The sequence below is a fragment of the Camelina sativa genome, chromosome 20 (assembly GCF_030686135.1).
Source record: "Camelina sativa cultivar CO46 ecotype springtype chromosome 20, ASM3068613v1".
Classification (NCBI taxonomy): domain Eukaryota; kingdom Viridiplantae; phylum Streptophyta; class Magnoliopsida; order Brassicales; family Brassicaceae; genus Camelina; species Camelina sativa.
In genome coordinates, this window is record NC_141899.1 from 35,717,516 (window position 1) to 35,742,025 (window position 24,510).

Sequence of the window (24,510 nt, forward strand, 5' to 3'; positions counted from 1 at the left end):
ACAGATTACGATTGGGGATTCAGAATTTCAGATACAAGATTGTATAAATCAACTTCCCTAGGTAAAATACAGACGAGTTATTACTTATTAGCTCCTATAGTCCTATTACTTAAATCAAGATTGTGTATAAATTAAGTTTATTTTTTTTTGGCAGCACAAGAAAAATGTATACAATAAGAAGAAGATGCAATTCTGCTCTGTATCACAAGGTATAAATAAATCGGGAAAAGAATAAAAACAATAAACGAATGATATAATATAACTAAGCTAGGAAAAGAAGCAAAACGAAGTTTGAACTTTGAAGTTTTGGTTAGGCATCTCGTGGAGCGATCCAATGTCTCCCATTAACGAAGCTCTTAGCAATAAACGGATGGGCGGAGTCATAGTCCAACGCTCTGGCCCATGACACGCCTCTCGTCGCTGCTGCTCCTGGCCCGTAGCAATTGTACACTCCAAAAAACGCCGTCCTAATATTTCAGCCATTTTATTAAGAGTTCCGATTAACGTACGTCTCAAATCATACATATTTATTAGCACTGTAAAATAATAGTTACGTACTTGCTTTTGTTGGATTTGTGGTCCCAATCGTCCCAGCCACCATGAGCGACGAGAGCATCGAAGTACGTGTAGGCGTAGACGATACGTGAGTATTGGCCCATGGCACGGCCTACGTACAACGGACCCGTACCCGTTACCCGACAACCCACGAACGCGAAACCCGTTTTCTCCTCCGGGCATGTCCTCCCGTGCGCTGCTATCGATCCGAATCTTGACGCTATCGAATGCAACTCACAGTCCTTCACCAACAATCATCAACACATATATTAGTTAGTGTATAAGACATATATACTCATTGATGCATTTATATTACAAGTCCCCAAGAAGAATAGATTAGTCTGTTTTGGTAAGTATAGGAGTCCTTACTTTATACATGGAGCGGCCGTTACCGAAAATAAAGTCGATAGAGCCTTCAATGTAACACTCCTTGAAGTAATGACGGCCAGCATCGTCGCATAATGTGTCTTGTGCACCGTAGAACCCACAGCCGGAAAAGAAAGCTTTGTCGCCGGAGATTCTAAACGCTACCGCTTGCCACCCTTGCATCCCCGGCAATGGAGCCGGCGCAGTATTCTTCACATATCAAAAAAAATATAATAAATAAAAATAGAGGACTCACAATTTTTTTTGTGAAAGTTTTCCTTAAATTAATTGCTTTAGAAATATATATATAGAGTACCGTGAAGCTAATGTTTCTAGCGGAGAAATAATTAGCGTAGACGGTGACGGAAGCAGTTTGATAAGTACGTAACTGTTGACCGTCAGGGCCACGGTCCGACGCACGGTCATGCCACTCTATAACCGTCACGTCCCGACCCGCTCCTTTGAACGTTATGTACGGCTTGTCGCTGGAACCACCACTTTCTCTCTGCACATATGAAAAATGTATTAAGTTTGCATGTGTGCATTATATTGACACTCAGAAAAAAAAAAAGGAGAATTAGCTAATTAAGGTTTATATATATACCGGTAATATCCGGGAGAAATCTTGATAACGATGCTCATGTTATTGTTCTTTGGTATGGAATCAACGGCGTCTTGGACGGAGCGAAACTGAGCACGGCCAGTAAGTGAGACGGTGATGACTTTGTGACCTGAAGGACCCACCCATTTCCGGTGGTGATGGTGTTGAATCTGTTGGTCTTCGGTGGAGTTTGAGCAAGCTGCAACCAATGAAAAACGAAAACATAAGCAGTGGAATAATAATAGTAAGAGAGAAATAGAAAAAAGGTAATTAAGACGGGAATTAGCAAGTTGCGCCATTGGAGGGGAAGTGTGGAGAAAGGAAACGGTCGATCGGGAGTAATTGTAAATTACGATGTAAGAAGATCGATGGTTTTATATATGTGTACTTGTTATGAAGTGGTCCTTTTTGTACGTATCAGTCGCAACGGTTATATTTTTGTGGTGGAGTGAAGGCAAGAAAGGCAAAAGACACACACAACAACAAATCTATATGTTTTTGTCTTCATATGTATTAGCTTTTACTGTTTAAAAACCAAGAAACAGAGTCCTTATTTCTATGTTTTTAAAAAAAAAATAAAGTAGCTAGACTGCATATTAACGTGTTAGGTCGTTGTTATTTTTTCTGTTTGGAATGACGTGTTTGGCTAATTATTTCAGGTCTTGAGTTTAATTAGGGTTTGTCTTTATTTCAGATTCGACCAATGGAATAGCTTTATTGTTAATAATAATATTGGAGCCCATGATTTACTATTTTACTGTGAATAATTGTTATGATGTTCATAGTCTCTTTAGCTGTAGTATATATTGTATATTGGGATGCCCATAATGATGATAAGATTATTGGAAGCATGTTCTCAGTTAAGCATACTAAATGTAGCATGAGGAACCCACTCTCTCTCTCTCTCTCTCTCTCTCTCTCTCTCTCTCTCTCTCTCTCTCTCTCTCTCTCTCTCTCTCTCTCTCTCTCTCTCTCTCTCTCTCGTTTGTATTTTATTTCTATATATATGTACAATACACATGCACTCAAACCATACACAATTTGGATGTAATTAAATGGGAGAATATGGACAATAAAACGGGAAAAAACGAAATTGAAACGAGAAAGCAAAATGTGATTATAAGTGGGAAAGAAGATGGAAATGGGTGTCCGAAAATAATAGAGAGAGACTAGGACGTGAATTTATGATAGTGCGGACACAGTGCAGTGCAGTGCTACTTCTTAAGCATCACGTGAACCTCAATTTGGTCCCACTTCCTTTGAAAAGTAGCACTCACTCATCATCATTCGTCAATATATCCACAACCTAGCAACCTATATATAATTTAATTTATGAACGTTGGAGATTGTTCCAAAACTTTTTTGTTAAATCCGAAGGGGCCCATATGATACTTTGATATCCGATCCATAAAAATTACAAAGCAATCGAATGCTAAAAACATAATATACAAAAACTGTAAGTGGGCCTTCCTTGCTAGTTTCCGTAACAAACCAGAAACGACGCCGTAAAGCAATCCAAAGACCGTTATTCTTTTTTTTTTTATTCTCTCTTTCCCGCGCTCGAGAGATATCAATTATTCGATTCCTCTCCCTTCCTTACAAGCTTTTGAATTCTTGAGAACAGAGCGAGCTTCCCCCAATGAACCTTTCAAACAGAGATGGGTTACAGAGATATACACATCTCCGATGGTAGTGCTGAAGACGACTCTATACAATCTGATTCCTTGAACAACAAAGATGAAGGACACATACCACCAAATAATGAAGAAGATATGGTTGAAGCGTTTCGTAACTTGCTTCTCCTCCATGGTCACTTACCTTCAAACCATGGTGTTCACAATACTCTTCTCAGGTACATTATAAAAAAAAAAAAAAAAAAAAATCATCCTTTTTATCTCCTGGTTGAGATTTTGATTCTTCTCAGATTGTTTCGACTCAATCAGGTTTCTAAAAATGAGGGATTTTGATCTGGAGAATTCCAAAGATGCGTTTCTCGATTATATAAAGTGGCGACTTGATTCTAAAGTGGATTCGATCTCTAAGGTAAAATCAAAAAAAAAATGGGAACAGTTTTGTGTTTTTGTTTTGTTCCGTTAACTGGACTCACAACGTGTTCGACGAAATGTCTGACAGATGTTTAAGTTTGAAGAATACGATGAAGTGAAGAAACATTACCCTCATGGCTTTCATAAGGTTGACAAAAGTGGTAGGCCAATCTACATCGAGAGGCTCGGGATGGTTGACCTTAACGCCTTTCTTAAAGCAACCACTGTTGACAGATATGTTAACTATCATATCAAAGAACAAGAGAAGACGCTGAGCTTGAGATATCCCGCTTGTTCGATTTCTTCAGGGAAGCATGTTTCGTCTACCACTACCATTTTGGATGTCTCTGGAGTGGTAAGTATGACTTTCTCGTAGAGATGAGAATCGTTTTATTGTTTGTAAGCAGCTGCTAATCCATTGTTCTTGCAAAAAAGGGAATGTCAAACTTCTCAAAACCTGCGAGATCACTTTTCATGGAAATTCAGAAGATAGACAGCAACTACTACCCTGAGGTAGGTTCGGTTTTTATTACCAGCTTCATCAACAATTAAATGCCTTGTAAATCTGATTGGTTTGGTTCTAGACTTTGCATCGCCTCTTCGTTGTCAATGCCAGTTCTGGATTCCGGATGTTGTGGCTTGCACTCAAGACCTTTCTTGATGCTCGGACTTTGGCTAAAGTTCAAGTAAGATTTTGATGCTTCTTTCTCTTTTTGTTTTGTTTGGTTTAGTCACAAGTTCTTTACCAGAGAGTTATGTTTGTTCAAGGTGCTAGGACCCAACTACCTTGGAGAGCTACTTGAAGCAATAGATCCAAGGTCAACAAAACCTTTTTGTATATTCGATTTTCTGTTAACTGGTGGAAGGATCTGTTTGCTTTGGAATCTCAGCACTGTTTGTGTCTGATGTCAAAAAAAAACCAGCAACTTGCCAACATTTCTTGGAGGAAATTGCACTTGTTCAGATCATGGAGGCTGTCTTTTTAGCGACGAAGGACCTTGGAATGATCCAGACATCAAGGAAAAGATTCAGGTTTGTGCCATAACTATTGAACTTCCATCAAGTTCTACCATACACAGTGAAATTGGTGACAACTTCTTCTATATCTGTAGGAGTCTTCCACATTCGGAGCTGTTGATTCAGAGAGGGAAACTATGGAAAAAGTCTCAGAAAATGCTTCGGCCAATCAAAAGGTACCAAGGGATTTCGTAATTCTTGAACGCAACATTGAAGCTAATTGAGATATAAATGGAATGCAGGAAAACTCAGGCAAGATCATGATAACACTGGAGAAGTATACTGCCCTGAAAACTGCTGTTAAGGATTCCCAGAAGGTGAAACCGCGCGTATTGATATTATATACACATTTCACATAAATAAATATTTGATGTCATGAATCTTTTGTCTGAATTTGTGTGGTTGGTTCCTTTGCAGAAAATTGAAATGTTGGAGGTATCACTCCATGAGACCAAAAAGGTAAAGAGAGACCAACAACATAAGCTAAACTGTACTACTTGTAATCTTGTATACTTGTAAGAGTCAATGGCCTTTCTCCTATTTTCAGGTCTTGAAGTTACTCGCGGAGATCATTAAACCGAATGAAACCGAAACAAACCTATAGCCAGATACAAACCGGTTTAGAGCGTAAGACAAATTAGTCAAGAAAAATGCCCGGTTTAATGAGCTCGAAATGATGATAGATATAGTGTGTGGAATCCGTACTACGGCGATAAATGCAATCATGTGTGGAGCCAATCTGTCTCACATGCCCTCTAATTTACTTCCACAAACAACTGCACTGCACTGCACGTGTGATCTCTGATGCTTCAACTTCATTTGCTCACATTTATTTCTCTATGTTTTATTCAAATCTAATTCCACAGCTCGATTTGATCCTCTTCCCGATGACAAAGACAAATGCGTCACGAGTACTATTTTAATTTAGGGATTACATCATTTCTAGTAGCAAGATCTATGTATCAAGATTTGGCTGTGATGTATAACACTGAACAAGTAACAACTAACAACAATAACAGAAAGACTGACCATCATCATTCATCATCATGAGAAAACTTTCTAGGGAGTAGCGTGTGAGTTTCATAAAGCTTCTGCAATAGAAAATTTACAGATTGCTACACCTAAACACTTCCACACCACAACACAGCCCCATCCCAAATTTCAACATTCATCGCAGCGTGGAAAATAAACAATCAAAACAGATGATAAAATAATCTTGCTTTTTTTTATAGCTCTCTACAGTTTCAGTTTCTATCAAGAAGAACAACATCCACCCTTCTTGGGCTCCCCCTGCCCCTCTGACGGAATCACAACTTTCTTGCCATTGCTGAGTGAAGCAGGATCTTGCTTGTTTAGCTCCTGTGAGCTCATCACTTTCCTGCTCAGTATGTTGTATATCTCTTTCACAACCGTCTCAAATGCAGCTGCCACGTTTGATGAGTCCAAAGCCGATGTCTCCATGAAGAAAAGACCTTGTGCTTCAGCCAATGCCTTTCCTTCTGCTGTTGAGACCTCTCTCAAGTCCTTCAGATCCGACTTGTTGCCCACCAGGATCGTCGCAACGTTCATATCAGAGTGTGCTGCAACAGTTTCATTTAGTATTGGGAGATTGTTTGGCAGAAGATAAGTAAGAAAGAAAAGAGTATTTTTTTAAGTATGTGGATTCTTACTGTGTAGCTCGTTGAGCCATCTACCAATGCTGTGGAAAGTCTGCCGTCTGCTGATGTCGTAAACCAGAAGAGCTCCAACTGCACCTCGGTAGTACGCAGAAGTGACTGCTCTGAAGCGTTCTTGACCTGCTGTGTCCCATATCTGTGCTTTGATCTCCTTTCCGTTGATATCCATCTTCTGCGTCTGAAACTCTACTCCAATGGTCGACTTTGAATTGGGATAGAACTCATCCCTCGCAAATCTGGCAAGCAAATTTGATTTCCCAACTGCAGAATCACCGATTAGAACGATCTTAAAGAGGTAGTCTTCGCTCTTGTCGTCCTCAGAGTAGAAAGCCATCTCCTTTTTTTATGCTCGAGACTATCCCTTCTACAGACACATGTCTTTAACCACTGGCTTGTAAGCCTGTGCACACAAAGTTAAGAAGAAAACAAAGTGTCAAAGTGAGGAAGAGGGAAGACAAGAATAAGTAGAGTTGGCAAAGGAAACAGGAAAGATTGAGATCTAAAGAGTTAAGAAGAAAAGGTGAAACAAGAGAATCTTTAAGATCACCTGTGTACTTGAGGAGGTAGCTTCCTAGAAGGTTCTGTGCAACAAAGTTGACTAAATTTAAAAACTTTCAGCTCTCAACCACCGTAAGAAAATCTAACAAAGGCAAAGGATTCAGCACAAAAACACCATTATGATTCCAAAAGTAAGGAAGGCAGCAGTAACAAGTTACCTCTTCTGAAAGCTGGATCTGACCCCTTTAAAACCTCCTCCTACAGAAACTTGTCATACAAGCTCACATAAGCCTAAATACAAGAAACAAGTAAAGGCAACTTAAGTTACACAAAGCTCAGCATGAGAAAAGTCGGTAGATACAAAACTAACTATTGAGAAATCACAAGTCATCATGAAAGCCTCCAATAAGAAAGCAGAGAAATATTCTGATCTATCATAAAGAGGGAAAAAAAAAAAACAGAACTGAGACAGAAAAGACAAGCAGCGGGCCCAATTCAACCAACAACATACTCATCACTTTAGATCACACAAAGTGCAAAACTAAACACTGATAGAAATTCTCAGTCTTGTCTTTAGGGGCTCACATTAAAAAAGATGAATTGAGTAAATTGGTTTCTACTTAACTAGGAAAACCTTCCTTCCAAAGGTAGGCCGCCACACAGAATTTTTTTAAAAGATGATGAGACATCTGTTACAGAGAGAAACATATACACACAAACAACAACAAAAAAAAATCAAAAAATTTCACCTAAGAAACTAAAGTCAAGTAAAGAGAACCCAATCCGCTTAGAGGAGAGTGAAAAGAGAGATTTGTGATATATCGTTTGAAGCAAACAGAGCATTTGTAATGGAAACCAAGTCAACAAGACACAGAATTACATGAGAGATCACATTGCAATCCGCGTCAAAATGTAAGATCACACACACACACACACACACACAACACACAAAACGCTGATGATCACAAATTCGCAGACCCATTTTGCAAAAGAACTCACATTTACAGGGATAATCATGTGTAGAGAGAGAGAGAGAGAGAGAGAGAGAATTTTAAAAAAGAAACCTTTTTTTTTTGTTTCTGGGGAATTATGGTGAGGAAAACAAGATTACCTGGTAGAAAGCTAACAACAACGATTTAGGAAGAAGATGGGAATGGATCCAAGGAGAAGAATAACGAAAGAGGATCCTCAAAATGGAATCGGAAAATAAAAAACGAAAAAAGATTCAACGCTTCTTCTGGGAAATCAAAGACACGCTGAGAGTAACTTCTTCTTGGCACAGAGACAGAGACACCGAGAAAGAGAAAAACCGGAATTTTTTCCATTTCGGTTTCCGAATTTTCAATTATGGGCTCCAAATGGGCCCTTATGGACCCCCTTTCCCTATTTTATCTTAGGCCCTACTCTTTTTTCTTACCATTCTTTATAATTTAGCAAGAACCATTTCTTTTTTACTAAAGGTCATTGGTATTATTTTGTATAAGTTTAAAGAAAATTACCAACTACTCCATCCATCTAAAAAATGCAATTTGGATTGTTTTTAGAAAACTAGTGATCTTTTAATAATTAAAAAAAAAATACACTCATTAACCCAGGAATACATATATCTAAATATATATATATTATTGGGTTTATTTTTGACAATCCGACATAAGCCCATATAATAGAGTCTAGTTTGAAAGTGAGCCCAGCTACACCTAACAATGAAATGGGGACATGTGGCAGGTAGTAATTGGATCGTTGACCGAGAAGGACATTATTACACATCCACGTGGTTAGCACTTAGCAGTTGAAATTTTGGTCGCGAGACCCATATATAGAAACCTATAACCCTAAACAGCTAAACCCAACCACTTCCCTTGGATCTCTCTCACAGACTCCGTTTTTGGTCTGGTCCGTCGCTGATCCAAACTCCTTCACATGCACATCATAACTTTAGTAGTTGGTTGATATGTGTGTTGTGTTGACGTGTTGTGTTGCTCTTTATATTACGCCAAAGTCATTCCATCCCGAGTCTACTTCGTTAATTAAAAAACGACTTAAATTAGATTAAGCCGTTGATATATTATATATCATCATCCCAAATGTAGCTTGTAGTCTAAGTAAAAGGGAAATTTTATGAATATACCAGACCAGTGACAAGGAATTGTCATGAAGAACAAAGAAAAATATTAACACACGAGAAACTAGTTCATATTAAAGTTGTTTAGACATGCGTGAACTGGTTTTTGAACGTGAAGATGACCCATTCATATTTATACTTTTTAACCAATTGTTTATTAACGTCCACGTTCTAATTGTTTTTTTGCTTAAGAGGGCTAATTAAAAGACTCTATAAGGAAGAAATACATTACACGTCAAACCTTTTTTGGGAAAATAATGAACGCTAGCTTCTTTTATAATGTTTCCATTGGTTGTTACTCCAAGGTAAACATTGCAATTGATAGATGAACAAGAAAAAGCAGAGGAAAAACTAATATTAAAACTATGAAAAATAGGACAAGTGTGGTGATGAAGAGAAAGAATATAAGAGATTCTTTTTTAAGACAGTTTAACTAACAAACCTAACCCTACTTGTCCCACTTTCTATTCATACATACTAATTAATCTCTCCTTCTTCTCTCTTAATTCCCCTTTCATACTTAATATCCCATTCTTCTCCCACCAATCTTAAGTACTCACACTTTCTGTTTCCATGGCCAAATCCTTAAATCTTCTACTCTGCCTCTCTGTTCTCATCTTCATCATCGCCGAATCCACCTTGGGTCAGACATGTTCAAACTACAAGTTCTCAAGTAACCGTCTCTTCAAGTCTTGCAACGACCTCTCTGTTCTTGATTCCTTCCTCCACTACTCTTACGATTCTTCTTCCGGCAATCTCCAAATCGCTTATCGCCACACGAAACTCACTACCGGGAAATGGGTGGCATGGGCCGTGAATCCCACGTCCACTGGCATGGTCGGAGCTCAAGCCATTGTGGCTTATCCACAATCAGACGGCACCGTTAGGGCTTACACGTCACCCATCAGCAGCTACCAAACGAGTCTCCAAGAAGCTGAGCTGAGTTTCAACGTCTCAGAGTTGTCTGCCACTTACCAAAACAACGAGATGGTCATCTTCGCAACTCTCAATCTTCCACTTGCAAACGGTGGGATCATTAATACTGTGTGGCAAGATGGGTCTCTTTCAGGGAACAACCCTCTTCCTCATCCAACTTCTGGCAACAACGTTCGCTCTGTTTCTACTATGAATCTTGTATCCGGTGCATCAGGATCCACCTCCACCTCTACCGGAGGAGGAGGAGATTCCAAGCTACGCAAACGCAACGTCAGTCGATAGATTTCATCAAAACAAGTTTCTTTTTTCTTCCTTTCTTGTTTAAAATTTAGGTTTGATCTCTAATATGCATGATTACAGATACATGGCATATTGAACGGAGTGAGCTGGGGAATAATGATGCCAATAGGGGCAATCATTGCTCGCTACTTAAAAGTCTCCAAATCAGCAGATCCTGCTTGGTTCTACCTCCATGTCTTCTGCCAGTCTTCTGCTTACATCATTGGTGTTGCTGGTTGGGCCACGGGTCTAAAACTGGGTAGTGAATCAGCTGGGATTCAGTTTACCACCCACCGTGCTGTTGGGATCGCACTCTTCTGCCTCGCAACAATTCAGGTTAGGTTTTAAGAATCATTACAGTGATTTCTCATTAGAAAAATTATGCATATTGCATAACTCAATTGTTTGTGGCACACGTTAGGTGTTTGCTATGTTTTTAAGACCCAAACCAGAACACAAGTACAGAGTCTACTGGAACATTTACCATCATACCATAGGCTATGCCGTGATCATCCTTGCACTGGTGAATGTTTTCAAAGGACTAGACATCTTGAGCCCTGAGAAGCAGTGGAGAAACGCTTACACCGGTATAATTGTAGTACTGGGCATAGCCGCGGCCGTGCTCGAAGCGTTTACTTGGTATGTAGTCATAAAGAGAGGGAAAGCAGAGGAATCTGCCAAAATGGGTCAGCGAGTAGGCAATGATGGTCGGTCTCTATACGCGTAGCTTTTGTGTAAAAGATTTAGAGAGTGAAAATTTCTGGTTAATTTTGGTTTGCTTTTTGGGTTATTACATACAGTATATTTGCTAGATTAAATTAAAATACATTTGATGTTTAATAGTTGTTGAAGTCCTTTGAAGCATTTGACAGTCTACTCTTTTACAATATTCACGATGTGTACATGTGGCCTCATCCGAGTTTGACAAAGCCTTTTATTCATCAACAGTGAGGTAGTGTACATGTGAGTACATAAATCGAATAATTATCTTGTCTCTGTGTGTGTGTGTGTGTGAGGGAGAACGTGAGAGAGAGAGATTGGTTACCTAATAAACAAAAACAAGAAGATGCTTCAAAAATGTCTTTTCGAGTGTTTTCAAAGGGAAGGAAGGATGATTTCCAGTGGTTGACTTAAGCAAGATCTCGCGGCTCAAGGGCTGCGATTTCTCTCAACACCTGACTTTTGTCTGCTTCAAACCTCTCATCCTCTGCCAACAAATTGAACCAAACAAGGCAATTTTTTAAGGTTAAGCAGGAGAAGGATCGGATACAAACTCTTCACTTAACAGGACCTTCATACCTTTGTCTGGTTTCACATCAGCCAACAATCTCAGAAGCTTGCTTCTGTTTGCCACCAGAATGTTGACTATATCTGCAGGCTTGTTTTGGTTTGCTGCAAACAGCTGAACAACAGCGACGATAATGTCAGTACAGTCACGTTGGACCGACATAGTGAAAGTCGTTTTCAAGGTAGTAAAACTATACCTTGAAGACATGGAATGCTTCTATTTGGATGCTCTTGCTTGACTCCTGTAATACAAAGATATTGAATTTAGTTCCCCAAATTATAGTATGATTAACAACATAAATATCGACGAGGGTATTCGGTTAAAGCATCGTACTCTCAGAAGATTCATGAGAATCCTCAAGTTCTCCCTTGAGCTCACATATTTCGTCATCACAGCTGAATTTGATCGATCCAGTAATATGTCACCCAATAACTGTTCAACGTTTACACAATACAATACATCAGCCTGATCATGTTCCATTTTATAGACTCTCGTACAAGTCACCCTACCTTAATAGCTTGCCGTCTGGTTATATAATTACTTGATTCAAGAAGCTTTGAATTGTAGTCTGCAAAAAACTGCAAACCAAAAAGTTTTAAGCATTGTAAGTCTGACACAGGATCTTCAGAGCATAATTCACAATGTTCTGCTTCAAGCACAGATCTATGAATCCGTATGTAATATTATTAAAAATACTTACCCATTCTTCATTCTTGGTGAGAAACTCGGCAACAGTAGACTTATGCCTTGTCAGCAGTTCCTGTCAAAACAAACAACAGTGTTGGAGTTATCAATAACTGTGTCCTGATAGTTTGTAGACAGGAAAGCAAAAAGGCAAGTTTGTAGGAGTGATTTGGAACCTTAAAAGTAGCAGCAGCATCGGCAGCAATGTCGAAATTGGGAAGCTGTATGTAATCGAAGAACTTCTTCACATGGTCAGACTCCAAAACATATCTGAAATCCAAGGAAATTAATAAACGAATTGTCGTTACTCTCTGAACCAATAAAATACTTGACAGGTTTAAAGTAAATGAAACGATCAGCTCACTTGGCAACAATCTGATGGCGGATGCACTCCCTAAACATAGCACCATAGTGTAAAGCCATGTCTGTGTTCTCGAAGCTGACATATATAACACACGGAAAGCTATAAAAAAAAAAATGATATATCTAGAGGAATCTCTGAAATTGTAAAACTACAAACTAAACAGTAACACACACCCTTCGATGAGAACATCCATGAGATCGATGTTGGCTTCTAGATAATCAGATGCAATCAAGCGTGAATTGACTTGTTGCCTCTGTAGATTTGCAACAACTTGTGTAGCATCTTTCCTGGCCTGATTAATTTTTCGCAACTCAATCATCGAATTATATAATACATGTCAAAGAAAGAAGCTACAACCAAATAAGGGAAAATAGTTACCTCCAAGTTGAGTTTAGGGAGACAAGAAATCAAGAGGCGTAGAGTATCCTCTTTAAAGAACTCTTGAGTCAATTGTGCACAAGCTTCAGCTACAGGCTCTGCTTCGCTGTTTCCATACAGAATCGATTTCATGTCACGGATATTCCGGCTTAATTCCGCCATCTGCAACCATACATATATCAATTGGATCACACAGAGAGAGCAACGACATTATTGTTGTAATGAAGACACCAATTTCATAACTTGATGTTTTGTTTGAAGAGAACCAAACAAGAAAAAAAAAACATTGAAGAAAGAAACAAACTTGTTTCTGTTTGAAAAGGGGAGAAAATAGAGAAAAATGAAACCTTTTCGTCGCGTTTGGATTCTCGGAGGTCAGGCAGAGAGTTAGACGGATGGGCGAAGAGAAGGAGATCGCGCGTTTGTCGAACAAGGTCAGCCGGAGTGCGAGGCTTGGACTTGAAAAGCCCTTTCATCTTAGCACCGCCGATATCGGACTGATCGGACGGATCTCCGCCGCCGCCGTAGACAGAGGAGCTAAGGCTGCCGCTGAGGTGGTGCTGAGACGGAAGCCTCCTCGCCGCCGATGCGGAGGAGGAGGCTTCACGTCCAGCACCTCTCGTTGACACGCACGACCCTATCCTTACACCTTTCCTTCTTCCTCCCCCTCCCTTTTTCTCTCACACAATTCAAAGACAATAATACTATTTCCGAAAAAATTGAAACTTTTGTCTCCTCCTTCTCGTGGATATGGGATTCTCGATTCTCTCCTATATCTCCTCGCCTTTCACCATTTTTTAGCGCATCAAAGACAGAGAGAGAGAGAGAGAACAAATGCCTATTTTCACCCCTCTTTCTTGCTTCCCCCTCTGATTTTAAAACTAATTTATATTTTGTTTTTTTTTTTTTTTTGGGGTCATTTTTATTATATATAATTAAATCAATTGTTCTTCAAAGTGGTCACAAGAAAAATCGAATCCTTGGGTAATTTATTGGTAATATTTATATATATACTACTATCTAAATTACCTTTTTTTTTTTCAGCAAAGGAAATTTATTCAGAATAAAATTTGTCCATGTACAAAGGTTCCATAATCTATACAGGTGGATTGGAAGAACCTGAATAATAATCTAATGTATTACATCCCAATTTAGCTAATAAGTAGGCAATCTCATTGTTTATACGATGAATAAATGAAAAGATTACATGAGCAAAATTCCTAGAGCAGTGTTTGATATCCTGTAATAGACTGTGAATTGAGACATCATGTAGGGAACTATTTAGACAGTCGATCAATGTTTTGGAGTCTCCTTCAAAGCATACATTGGTGAAGCCTTTTGCTGCAGTTTGTTCCATAGCTAGTAAGAGGGCTTGGGCCTCACCTTCTAATGGACTCTGTGCATTGCGAAGAACACGTGAACCCCAAGTAATTGCTTCACCACAATGGTTACGTATTATCCAGCCACCTATAGTTTCCTTCGTATATGTGTTGAAGCTAACATCAAAGTTGCATTTAACCGTTGGATATCTTGGTCTCGACCAGTGAGGATTAAACGGATGATCGCTAGAACCTGAAGCTGAAGAGTGAGATGGGGTAGATTGAATCCATTCAAAAACATCAGCTTTGGATTGAGAGACAACATGGTGATGATCACTAGTTATATTTTGAAAGATGTAATTGTTGCGATTCTTCCATATGTTCCACAGAACCCAAAAGGGTAAGAATCTTTGTTCTTTAGTCAAAGAGTGATCATCAAACAAACGTAATAGTGCCGAAATATTCTGTTCACAATTCGTTAAATGAAAAGCAGATAGTGGGAGATCAGTATTGTCCCAAATCAGATTTGATGCTGGGCATAAGAACAGAGTATGGTTTATAGATTCATCAGCTCCATGACATCGTTGGCAAAGAGTACTAATGTTCACACCCCGAGAAACTAGCCTTGTGGCTGTACCTAGTGATTTAGATAAAACATTCCAGAGAAAATGTTTTATTTTCGGTACAATTTTCAGTTTCCAAATCTTATTTTTCAGATCAACTGAACCATGGGGAATGGGAGGGCCAGGAACCAACACAGTCGGATCATGTGTGGCCAACCAGTAACCAGAACGAACAGAGTAAACTCCCGAAGCATTGTAATGCCAAATAACTTTATCTTGAAATGTATATTGTGGTATGTATATTTGCTTCACTGCCTCAATATCAGTCGGCTTTATCAGATTAACAAGTGCAGATGTGTCCCATGACTTAGAATAGCCAGTGTTATCAATAAAAAATGAAAGAAAACCCGAAACATTAGGGTCAATGGAACAAACAGGGCGCCGGGGATGCTCCACAATGACGTTATCCACATTTAGTCGTATTGTTGAACCATCACCAACACAAACTCGAACTCCCTTCTTAAGCAGCTCCAAACCGGTAAGGATTGATGACCAACCATACGATTGTGATTTTTTAGGCGTGGCATCGAGAATTGAAGAATCAGGGAAGTATCTAGCTTTCATAATTTTAGCAAATAAGCTGTTGGGACATGTTAGTATACGCCAAGCCTGTTTTGCTAATAAGGCATCATTGAACTTAGCTAAATCTCGAAATCCCATACCACCTTCCTTCTTAGAATATTGTAGTCGTTTCCAAGCAATCCAAGAAATGCCTTTAGACGAGGTTGATTTTTTCCACCAAAAATGCATCAGGATCGATTCTAATTCAGAGATTAGACCAAGAGGTAATTTAAAACATGACATCGCATAAACCGGCATTGCAGCTGCCACCGACTTAAGCAGAACTTCTTTCCCTGCAGATGATAAAAATTTGCCACTCCAGTTTGTTGTACGTTGTCTCACTCTTTCAATAATGTATTTGAACATTTCTTGTTTCTTGTTACCAAACTGTTCTGGTAAGCCAAGGTATTTCCCTCCACCCCCATGATTCGGTATGTCCAAGATTCTTTTCATTGCAACTTGTCTATGACCAAAAACTCTCGAACCAAACGTGATAAAGGATTTGGAGCTATTAATAACTTGGCCTGAATAGTATTCATATACGTCAAAAACATCCTTTAAGGCCTGACAGTTTCGGTTGTTTGCTCTACAAAAGAATAAACTATCATCTGCGAATTGTAGATGAGTAATAGATGGACCACCGTTACCAATTTTGATTCCTTGTAGGCATTTAGAGGACACTTGAGACTTAACGAGGTAGCTTAGTATGTCAGCACATAGAATAAAGAGATAGGGTGACAGAGGATCACCCTGTCTTATGCCACGACTCGGCTGGACCTTCCCGTACGGTGTACCATTTATCAAGACAGCATATTCCACTGAACGAACCGTAGCCATTATCCAGGTGATCCAAGTAGAAGAGAAACCAAATAGTTTCATAGTAGTTTCCAAGAAATTCCATTCCACTCGATCATATGCTTTACTAACATCCGTTTTAACAGCCATATATGTTTGAGAAACTCGTTTTCTTGCTTTAAGAGAATGCATCAATTCGTGAGCAATCAATATATTATCAGTAACCATACGCCCATGAATGAATGGAGCTTGAGAATCAGAGACAATACCATCCAAATGGAGTTTCAACCGGTTGACCAAACACTTAGAAATGATTTTGTAAATGACATTACAAAGACCTATAGGACGATAGTCTGCTAGTGTTTCTGGTTCAGTAGTTTTAGGAATCATACAAATATTTGTGTTGTTAATCCCCGGTTTCATGTATGCCGTTGTAAAAAATTCTTTAACCTCCTTAATTATATCCTCTCCCACAACATCCCAACATTGTTTGTAGAATCTAGCAGTTAAACCATCTGGACCAGGTGCCTTGTCATCACCGATCATTGACAATGCTTTAAAAATTTCCTCACTAGAAAAGTCTCTTGTCAAGTCATCATTCATATCCTGTGTAACAGTTGGGACGAAGTCGGCAAAATCCAATGTTGACACCGGGTGATTTGTTGTAGAATACATGTTGTTGAAATACTCTGCTGCATGATGTCCAATATCTTTATCTCCACTAAAAACCTGTCCTTGATCATTCTTGATTGAAGTAATATAATTTTGAGCAAATCTGTTCTTAGTAGAGGCTTGAAAAAATTTCGTATTTCTATCACCAACATGTAGCCATAAATTTCTACTTTTTTGCTTCCAATAGATCTCTTCTTGTCTGTAAGCAGTATTTAGTTGCTGTTTCAATCTTGGTATTAAATCTCTATCTGACCTGTGTAAGCTTGACATTGCACTGTTTAAACGGTATTGAAGCACATCTATTTGTTTCGCTGAGTTTAAATTGCTTTTACGTTTACAACGAGCCATGAACGTACGACAATGTCGTATTTGATCCACTATGGTGTGATGACGTTGATCTTTACAAACGTTCCATCCCTCTTTAACGTAGCTTTTAAAATTAGCAACGTCCAGCAGCCTTTTATCAAAACGAAAGGGTTTTCGCAGAACTGGATCATGGCAACCAAACCGGAGCAGGACAGGTCTGTGATCAGACCCATTAAAGTCCAAAAACTCCGCTTCTCCCCTTGGAAATGTAGCTGACCATTCAGAGTTTATCAAAACTCTATCAAGGCAACACTTGACAGTGTGTGAATGTCTCTCACCAACCCAAGAAAACCTATCACCCGTAAACTTGATGTCCCAAAGATCACAGTAAGACAACATATGTCTAAAATCCCGGAATGTACAGTCTGCTCTCATCGGTCCACCAATTTTTTCATTGTTAGAAAGGATCTCATTAAAATCCCAAACCAAAACCCAAGGTCCATCTTTAGAATGTGATAATTGATTCAAGTGATCCCAAAAGAAATGTCTCTGATCTTGAACAGGATGACCATAGACACAAGACAAATAAAACTGAAAGTTATAATATTTAATGTTTACATCAATGATTCTAGCATCCTTAGAAATTAAGGACACTTGAACATTGTTCTTCCACAACAAAGCCAAACCGCCACTCCTTCCACAAGGGGGCACAGTAATTATATTAGTAAATCCTAAGGAATTAGCAAATTCAACAACCTTATTACAGTTATTCAGAGTTTCAACTAGAAATAGCATATTAGGTTTATAGATACTGCAAAAACTACGAAGTCTATATTTAGTCATAGATGTGCCAATGCCTTGGCAATTCCAGGAGATGATCGTCATGGACACAGTGGGGGTACCGGGCCCCCCGCGCCTCTGTCGATCTCATTTGGTGCAGAGCAGGAACCAGCAGACTCGACTCGCTCCTTCTTCTTGATCTGGCACAGGACCGCTTGATCTTCAGCAGCTTCCCATTGTTGGTAAAAAGCTTCAACCTCCCCCCTCTTACGCTTAGCGCTATTCTTTTCCTTCTCAAGAATCACTCCTTTATCCTCATGAATGGGAGAGAAAGTGTCGATGAACTGTTTGCTGAACTTGGCATGAAGATAACAAAGTCGTTCAGCCGTGAGTTCAGTATCTTCAAACACCATCTAAATTACCATTTTAATAGTTAAAACTGTAAATGTTAGCAATAGTAAATATATATATATATATGTTATTTTAGAACACATGATATATTATTTTCAATATATGATGATAATGAAAACAATACATAAATGGTGAAAGTAGAAGAAGAAGGGTACAGTTGGACAAACAAAAGGTCACATGTAAATGAGCTATGGATTGATGGACCAAAGGACAAATGACATGTTCACTTTACACCTTCACTCTCTTCCCCCTCACATGTTTGTCTCCTCTCCTCTTTTGTAATTTTTTTACTAATTTATTTCAATACTTATATTAGTAGTGTGTGTCTGTGTGAATGTGATACATCCATCTCTCACTCTCACACTCTCACACTCAACGGTCTCGTGACTGACCCATAATCTCTGTAGCAGATTATCCGGCATAATCAGCGGTTATGTCATAACTTGTTCAATTATTTCTTCTTCATATCTTTTTTTGTTTTTTTTTTTGTCTCAAACCAAGATTTTATATATATTACAGAAAATAGGACATTAATTAATTAATTAACTGCCTTCGTTTATTTTTAACTTTCTTTTTTCTGCAGTTTACGAAAGGTAAAGAGCGGTTACATACATTATTACATAGCAAATGGCTTGCCTCAGAGGAAGCGACGACGACGACCGTTATTGACGGGCTTGAAGGAAGTGAGATTCATGAATTTCAACCAAGGCTTTTCCCAAACCATCGCCTCGTAGTTCTTGCTCGCTCCTCCGTCATTAGCCGCAACCGTAAGCCGATAGTTCGTGCCAGCAACCACCTGAGTCTCGCCGCTAACAACCGTCTCGAACTTGAGTCCCAACTTACTCCGTTTGTCGTACTCGGAAACCGCGAACTCGCCGATCTCTACGACGTGAGGGTCTTTGACGTCGCTGATCGGGCTCCAGCCACCGGCAAGGGCCTCCGCGGAGATGTCGTAGAGAGGGACGACGACGAGAGAGAGGAGAAGAACAAGGGAGATGACCTTCATTTTGCTCTCTAACCGTTCGTTGTTGTTTCTTGTTTCCCTCAAACCTTTGATTTATGTTTGTATTGCCCAAGATAGGTTTTATGTGCTCTTCTTTATACTAGAGAGGTCCGCCACGTGGCATAACGTGTCGTGGAATTCTTTTTTTTTTTTTTAAAAGCAGATTTTTATTTCTGATTGTATAAATATTTAATTTCACATTTATGTGAAACTTATTTTTTCTGCTTTGTATTTATATCATAATTTATTGGTAAAAAATAAAATAAAAATCAAAACTCATTAATTTCTTGATAAAAATGTACTATTATATTAATATGTTAAGTGTATTATCCCTTTTAAAATTCAGCCTATATATAGACAAATAAGAAATTAATTGAGGTCTATCCTCTAATTAAGGGCTGGATTTCATTTATGTATTATTGCACTGGCCAACTTCTACCTACGAATAGGGGTGGGAATTCGGGTACCCTTTCGGATTTCGGGTCGGGTATTTCGGGTTTTCGGGTTTTCGGGTTTAGAAACATAAGACTCATTCGAATATATTTAGATTTCGGGTCGGGTTCGGGTAAACACCCATCGGGTTTAAGTATTTTCGGGTTTCACCCAAAGTCTCAAATTATATTTCGAGTTCGGATTGGATTTGTAATTTTTTAATCCAAACCAAAGTAAAAGATCCCTAAATCAATCCAAATTCATTAAAAATTATTATAATCATAAATAAATAAAAAAATCAAAGTTATCAAACCAAATTGAATTCATGAAAAGAAAAGGACAATTTTAAATAACAAAATATCAAATTCACAAGCCGATAATTTTTGACTTCTTACAACATCAAATTCAAAATTAAAACTATATAATATATCTAAATTAACATATGAAAATTGACATATTTAAAAATGAAAACTAATTTATCTAGTAAGTTGTAATAATGATTATAAAATTATTTGCAAAACTTGTAAATTAACTCAACCTATTGTTAAATATATATAACTTTGGATAGTTTCGGGTATTTGTTCGGGTTTTCGGATATACCCAATCGGGTTCGGGTACCCATTTTATTTATAAAAAGCATCCAATTAGATATTTTTAAAGTTTTGATTCGGGTTCGGATCGGATATTTTTAATCGGATTCGGGTTAAATTTTTGAGTTCGGATATTTTGCCCAGCCCTACCTACGAATAGGAATGTCCAAAAGGATTTTTTTGACTATTTATAGTCTTCTAACATCATAAGCAAATATTATTTGGGTTGACAGTTTTTTTTCCCCTGTACTTATCACTTTCTCAGTTTTCCAACATGAACTTTTCATCTCTTAAAATATCACCATGAAAAACTATTTCCTTGACAAAACTACAACAACTTTTTTTTTGTCCTTAAAACTACATCTCCAATCAATTTGTAATTTATGATGCCTAAACCGTATTTAACCATAAAATAGCGTTTTTGTATCGTGATTATAATAATCTCAAAACACAAAAACAATATAACATCGGTTTGTTATTTACTTTTTTAAAACTAAAAGAAATTAATCAACGTCGTTTAGCTCTTTAATAATCTAGATAAAATTAAAATTAGGGTTCTTAATCCAGACTTTGATTCCAAGTTAACGAAAAAAATGCCTCACAAGATTAGAGTGATAGAGAAGAATGATAGAGAAAGTGGAGATGATGGGGACGACGACCGAGACGATGATGGACAAGAGATGACAAAGACATCATCGACTCCGGAGAGGCTAAGAAAGAGGAGTAGAAACGAATCTCCAGCAAAAGATGATGGAAAAGACGATCAAGAGGATGCTAGAGATGTTGAGAATAAGAAGAAAATAAAGAGATCCCAAGAAGAAGGTGAAGATGACGTGATGGAAAGGTTTGAGTATGAGGTAGAGGAAGCTGTAGAGGACTGGTTCGATGAGTTTCAGATTCGTCGTAATACCATTCCTGATAGCTCTGACGAAGATGAAGATCCGGTAATTACTAGAGATAGGAAGATTAGGTTGGGAACATATGATAAATTGGCTATTGGTAGAACTTTCTTCACTGGTTTTGAGTTCAAAGAGACTGTTTTGCATTATGCATTGAAGAATAGAGAAAATCTTAGACAAGATAGGTGGGAGAAGGATAAAATCAGTTTTAGGTGTGCTATTAAGAAGGGTTGTGGTTGGTATGTGTACTGTGCATACGAAGAGTTGAAGCAAATGTGGGTTTTGAAGACTATATGCACCGATCACAGTTGTACTTCTAATGGGAAATGCAAGTTGCTTAAGAGTCCAGTTATTGGAAGGTTATTCATGGACAAGCTGAGATTGAAGCCTAATTTTATGCCTCTTAAAATTCAACGGCATATTAAGGAGCAATGGAAAATATGCAGCACTATTGGACAAGTGCAAAGAGGAAGACTTCTAGCATTGAAGTGGCTAAAAGAAGAATATGACAAGCAATTTTCTCACATCCGAGGTTATGTTGCTGAAATTATAGACTCAAACAAGGGATCAACTGCATTTGTTGACACCATTTCTAATGCAGCTGGAGAAGATGTGTTCGACCGAATCTATGTATGTCTTGGAGCAATGAAGAATGCATTTTACTATTGTAGGCCAATCATTGGGATTGATGGAACCTTCTTGAAGCATGCTGTTAAAGGTTGTCTATTGACTGCTATAGGTCATGATGCTAATAATCAGATTTATCCAGTTGCTTGGGCTTGTGTTCAAGCTGAAACTGCAGACAATTGGCTTTGGTTTCTGAATCAGCTTAGTGTTGACTTGAATCTTAAAGATGGCAGTGATTATGTTATCTTATCAGACCGTTGCAAGGTAAATCTTTTTTATTTGTAGTATAATGATGTGGTATAGTTTAATCTGTCTTTACACGTTGTATAATGTGACTTTTGTGTTTGATTTTTGAAGGGAATCATAAGTGCAGTTAAAAGTGCATTACCAAAAACTGAGCATAGACCGTGTGTCAAGCATATTGTGGAGAACTTGAAGAAGAAACATGCAAATAAAGACTATTTGAAGAAGTTTGTGTGGAACTTAGCTTGGAGCTACAACCATTCTGCCTATGAAGTTACTTTGAATGAGTTGAGAGCATATAGCATGTCGTTGTATGAAGATGTGATGAAGGAGGAACCAAAGACTTGGTGTAGACCTTTTTTCAAGATCGGCAGTTGTTGTGAGGATGTAGACAATAATGCAACTGAGTCCTTTAATGCCACAATCGTCAAAGCAAGAGCAAAAGCATTGGTTCCAATGATGGAAACAATAAGAAGGCAAGCGATGGCACGTATAACTAAGAGAAAAAAGAAAATACTAAAATGGAAGAAGAAGATATCTGAGTATGTATCAGATATATTGGAAAAAGAGGAGGAAGAAGCTATGAAATATGAAGTCACAAAAGGAACACATCAGAAGTTTGAAGTTTGGATAGATGGGAATTCACAAGGTGTGTGTTTGAGTACTGGGAAATGGGAATGCTCATGCTGCAAATGGCAAGTCACATGGATTCCATGTGAGCATGCCTATGCAGCAATCATAGATGTTGGTAAAAATGTTGAAGATTTTGTTGCTCCATGCTTTAGCTCTCTAGTATGGTTGGAACAATATGAGACAGGTCCTAATCCTGTGAGAGGTCAATGATTTTGGATGACCAACAAATATGTCTTAGTGAAAGCACCTCCAGAACCAATTCCACCTGGTAGAAAGAAAGGACAGAAGAAGAAATATGATCGGATCAAGGGTAAGCTGGAGTCTCCAAAGAAGAAGAAGAAGAAAGGGGAACCAGAAATACTCAAACTAGGAAGGAAAGGAAGGATAATGCATTGTAAGTCATGTGGTGAAGCAGGACATAATGCAGCTGGATGTGCAAAATTTCCAAAGGAGAAGAAGAGTAAGAAGAGTAAGAAGCAGGACACAATGCAACTGGCTGAGGCATGTTTCTAATTTTTTTGCGTTGTGTTTTTTTATTTTGCAAGTCTGTTTTTTGTGTCTGGCTTTTTGTCTGTCTGCAGTTTTGTGTTGTGTCTGTTTTTTGTGACTGCAAGTTTTGTGTTGTGTCTATTTTTTTGTGTTTGCAGGTCTGTTTTTGTGGTTGAAGTTTTTTTTTTGTCTGCAGTTTTTTTGTGTTTGCAGGTCTGTTTTCGTGGTTGCAGGTTTTTTTGTGTGCAGGTTTTGTGTTGTGTCTGTTTTTTTGTGTTTGCAGGTTTTGTGTTGTGTCTGTTTTTTGTGGTTGCAGGTTTTTTTGTGTCTGTTTTTTAGTGTCTGCAGGTTTTTGTGTTGTGTCTGCTTTTGTGTCACTTACACTATGTTTTTTTTTTTTGTCGCTGCAGGTGTTAAGTGTGGGACTTGACACACTCACACAAACAACACAAGAATCTGAAAAACTCACACAAGCTCATGGACCTGAAACACTCACACAAACAACATCAGAACCTGAAAAACTCACACAAACTCATGGACCTGAAACAAAGTCATGGACCTGAAACACTAATACTCACACAAGAAAGCAGTCAATGGGAGTCATAGCTATGTTTTAAGTGTGGTTTTCTATCTTTTTCATTTGGATTTGGGTAATGTCGTGATGACATTTTATTTTATGTCGTGATGACGGTCAATGGATTTTCATTAACTTATCAATCTTCTCACTCATCTTCTTAACTATCTCTTCCTCCATCTTCACAAACAAATTCTTCTCGAGCGCCATCACTTTTCAAATCACTAAAATTCTCTTTGACCATGTTAATTTTCTCTAAGAATGCTAAGAACAATTATACCTTCCTCGCAATTGAGCATCGGGAGAATCTCCGGTATAGATTCTCCTTTGTCGTCGAGGTGAATACAATAGCATCCTCACCACACCAGCATGAGATCGTCTGAAGCCAAAGAGGAGCTCATGATTTTTTGGGAATTTGACGAACAAAACTTAAACCCCAAATCGATTTTGGTTTTAAAAAAAAAGACAAATAGCAAAACGACGTCGTCTTGTTTTGTGTTTTGAGGTTAGTATAATTACGATACAGAAAACGCTATTTTATGGTTAAACATGGTTTAGAGATCGTAAATTTCAAATTGATTGGAGATGTAGTTTTAAGGACCAAAAAAATAATTGATGTAGTTTTGTGAAGGAAATAATTTTTGATGGTGGTATTTTAAGAGATGAAAAGTTCATGTTGGAAAGCTGAGAAAATGACAAGTACAGGGGGAAAAAAACTGTCAACCCATATTATTTTATAGACAA

At 38.3% G+C, this 24,510-nt stretch overlaps 5 protein-coding genes and 2 pseudogenes across 11 annotated transcripts; 3 read left to right on the forward strand and 4 right to left on the reverse strand.

Annotated features, from left to right (window-relative positions):
• Positions 1 to 120: 120 nt before the first annotated feature.
• Positions 121 to 1,914, reverse strand: LOC104772037 (putative pectinesterase 68; annotated as a pseudogene). Its single transcript, XR_015593053.1, has 5 exons — positions 1,526 to 1,914; positions 1,238 to 1,426; positions 925 to 1,131; positions 559 to 797; positions 121 to 467 (listed from the first exon to the last, which is right to left on the reverse strand). The product of XR_015593053.1 is annotated as a putative pectinesterase 68 (transcript).
• A 1,143-nt stretch (positions 1,915 to 3,057) lies between these two features.
• LOC104772039 (phosphatidylinositol/phosphatidylcholine transfer protein SFH11-like) lies at positions 3,058 to 5,631 on the forward strand. Of its 2 annotated transcripts, XM_010496688.3 has the most exons (11): positions 3,058 to 3,374; positions 3,466 to 3,565; positions 3,656 to 3,922; positions 4,003 to 4,080; positions 4,152 to 4,253; positions 4,336 to 4,385; positions 4,491 to 4,599; positions 4,680 to 4,760; positions 4,827 to 4,901; positions 5,002 to 5,043; positions 5,132 to 5,631. In XM_010496688.3, the coding sequence occupies exons 1-11, from the start codon at positions 3,181 to 3,183 to the stop codon at positions 5,186 to 5,188; spliced, it is 1,155 nt and encodes a 384-aa protein (XP_010494990.2). In that variant the 5' UTR covers positions 3,058 to 3,180; the 3' UTR covers positions 5,189 to 5,631. The 2 variants fall into 2 exon arrangements, with proteins under 2 accessions (XP_010494990.2, XP_087361429.1); XM_087505303.1 differs by lacking the exons at positions 4,491 to 4,599; positions 4,680 to 4,760; positions 4,827 to 4,901; positions 5,002 to 5,043; positions 5,132 to 5,631 and having other exon boundaries at positions 4,184 to 4,253; positions 4,336 to 4,475.
• On the reverse strand, positions 5,598 to 8,110 carry LOC104772038 (ras-related protein RABA5a). 5 transcript variants are annotated; one of them, XM_010496686.3, is made up of 5 exons: positions 7,870 to 8,110; positions 6,977 to 7,049; positions 6,808 to 6,900; positions 6,255 to 6,660; positions 5,598 to 6,164 (listed from the first exon to the last, which is right to left on the reverse strand). In XM_010496686.3, the coding sequence occupies exons 4-5, from the start codon at positions 6,592 to 6,594 to the stop codon at positions 5,839 to 5,841; spliced, it is 666 nt and encodes a 221-aa protein (XP_010494988.1). In that variant the 5' UTR covers positions 6,595 to 6,660; positions 6,808 to 6,900; positions 6,977 to 7,049; positions 7,870 to 8,110; the 3' UTR covers positions 5,598 to 5,838. The 5 variants fall into 5 exon arrangements, with proteins under 5 accessions (XP_010494988.1, XP_087361430.1, XP_019097951.1 ...); XM_087505304.1 differs by having other exon boundaries at positions 7,758 to 8,074; XM_019242406.2 differs by having other exon boundaries at positions 6,808 to 6,841; positions 7,870 to 8,050.
• Positions 8,111 to 9,182: 1,072 nt separating this feature from the next.
• LOC104772042 (Auxin-responsive family protein) lies at positions 9,183 to 10,959 on the forward strand. Its single transcript, XM_010496690.3, has 3 exons — positions 9,183 to 10,086; positions 10,177 to 10,431; positions 10,517 to 10,959. Exons 1-3 carry the CDS (start codon positions 9,454 to 9,456, stop codon positions 10,820 to 10,822), a joined length of 1,194 nt encoding a protein of 397 aa, XP_010494992.1. The 5' UTR covers positions 9,183 to 9,453; the 3' UTR covers positions 10,823 to 10,959.
• Positions 10,960 to 11,015: 56 nt separating this feature from the next.
• On the reverse strand, positions 11,016 to 13,710 carry LOC104772041 (putative MO25-like protein At5g47540). Its single transcript, XM_010496689.3, has 11 exons — positions 13,157 to 13,710; positions 12,810 to 12,971; positions 12,605 to 12,723; positions 12,432 to 12,506; positions 12,244 to 12,337; positions 12,084 to 12,143; positions 11,893 to 11,961; positions 11,717 to 11,815; positions 11,580 to 11,624; positions 11,395 to 11,497; positions 11,016 to 11,302 (listed from the first exon to the last, which is right to left on the reverse strand). The coding sequence occupies exons 1-11, from the start codon at positions 13,283 to 13,285 to the stop codon at positions 11,226 to 11,228; spliced, it is 1,032 nt and encodes a 343-aa protein (XP_010494991.1). The 5' UTR covers positions 13,286 to 13,710; the 3' UTR covers positions 11,016 to 11,225.
• Positions 13,711 to 18,810: 5,100 nt separating this feature from the next.
• Positions 18,811 to 19,350, reverse strand: LOC104772043 (cysteine proteinase inhibitor 5 pseudogene; annotated as a pseudogene).
• Positions 19,351 to 20,790: 1,440 nt separating this feature from the next.
• Positions 20,791 to 23,913, forward strand: LOC147919911 (uncharacterized). The gene is made up of 3 exons (XM_087505307.1): positions 20,791 to 22,091; positions 22,185 to 23,204; positions 23,603 to 23,913. Exons 1-2 carry the CDS (start codon positions 20,895 to 20,897, stop codon positions 22,911 to 22,913), a joined length of 1,926 nt encoding a protein of 641 aa, XP_087361433.1. The 5' UTR covers positions 20,791 to 20,894; the 3' UTR covers positions 22,914 to 23,204; positions 23,603 to 23,913.
• The last annotated feature ends 597 nt before the right edge of the window (positions 23,914 to 24,510 follow it).

Bases quoted from the DNA above. Each gene is read 5' to 3' on its own strand.
- LOC104772039 (XM_010496688.3), top strand. From the start codon at position 3,181: ATGGGTTACAGAGATATACACATCTCCGATGGTAGTGCTGAAGACGAC. The intron at 3,566-3,655 runs GTAAAATCAAAA...AATGTCTGACAG, and splicing joins AAGTGGATTCGATCTCTAAG to ATGTTTAAGTTTGAAGAATA. The intron at 5,044-5,131 runs GTAAAGAGAGAC...TCCTATTTTCAG, and splicing joins CACTCCATGAGACCAAAAAG to GTCTTGAAGTTACTCGCGGA.
- LOC104772038 (XM_010496686.3), bottom strand. From the start codon at position 6,594: ATGGCTTTCTACTCTGAGGACGACAAGAGCGAAGACTACCTCTTTAAG. The intron at 6,165-6,254 runs GTAAGAATCCAC...AAACTGTTGCAG, and splicing joins ATGGCTCAACGAGCTACACA to CACACTCTGATATGAACGTT.
- LOC104772042 (XM_010496690.3), top strand. From the start codon at position 9,454: ATGGCCAAATCCTTAAATCTTCTACTCTGCCTCTCTGTTCTCATCTTC. The intron at 10,087-10,176 runs GTCAGTCGATAG...GCATGATTACAG, and splicing joins CCAAGCTACGCAAACGCAAC to ATACATGGCATATTGAACGG. The intron at 10,432-10,516 runs GTTAGGTTTTAA...GGCACACGTTAG, and splicing joins TCTGCCTCGCAACAATTCAG to GTGTTTGCTATGTTTTTAAG.
- LOC104772041 (XM_010496689.3), bottom strand. From the start codon at position 13,285: ATGAAAGGGCTTTTCAAGTCCAAGCCTCGCACTCCGGCTGACCTTGTT. The intron at 12,972-13,156 runs GTTTCATTTTTC...GTATGGTTGCAG, and splicing joins AATCCAAACGCGACGAAAAG to ATGGCGGAATTAAGCCGGAA. The intron at 12,724-12,809 runs GTAACTATTTTC...AAAATTAATCAG, and splicing joins TCCCTAAACTCAACTTGGAG to GCCAGGAAAGATGCTACACA.
- LOC147919911 (XM_087505307.1), top strand. From the start codon at position 20,895: ATGCCTCACAAGATTAGAGTGATAGAGAAGAATGATAGAGAAAGTGGA. The intron at 22,092-22,184 runs GTAAATCTTTTT...TGATTTTTGAAG, and splicing joins TCTTATCAGACCGTTGCAAG to GGAATCATAAGTGCAGTTAA.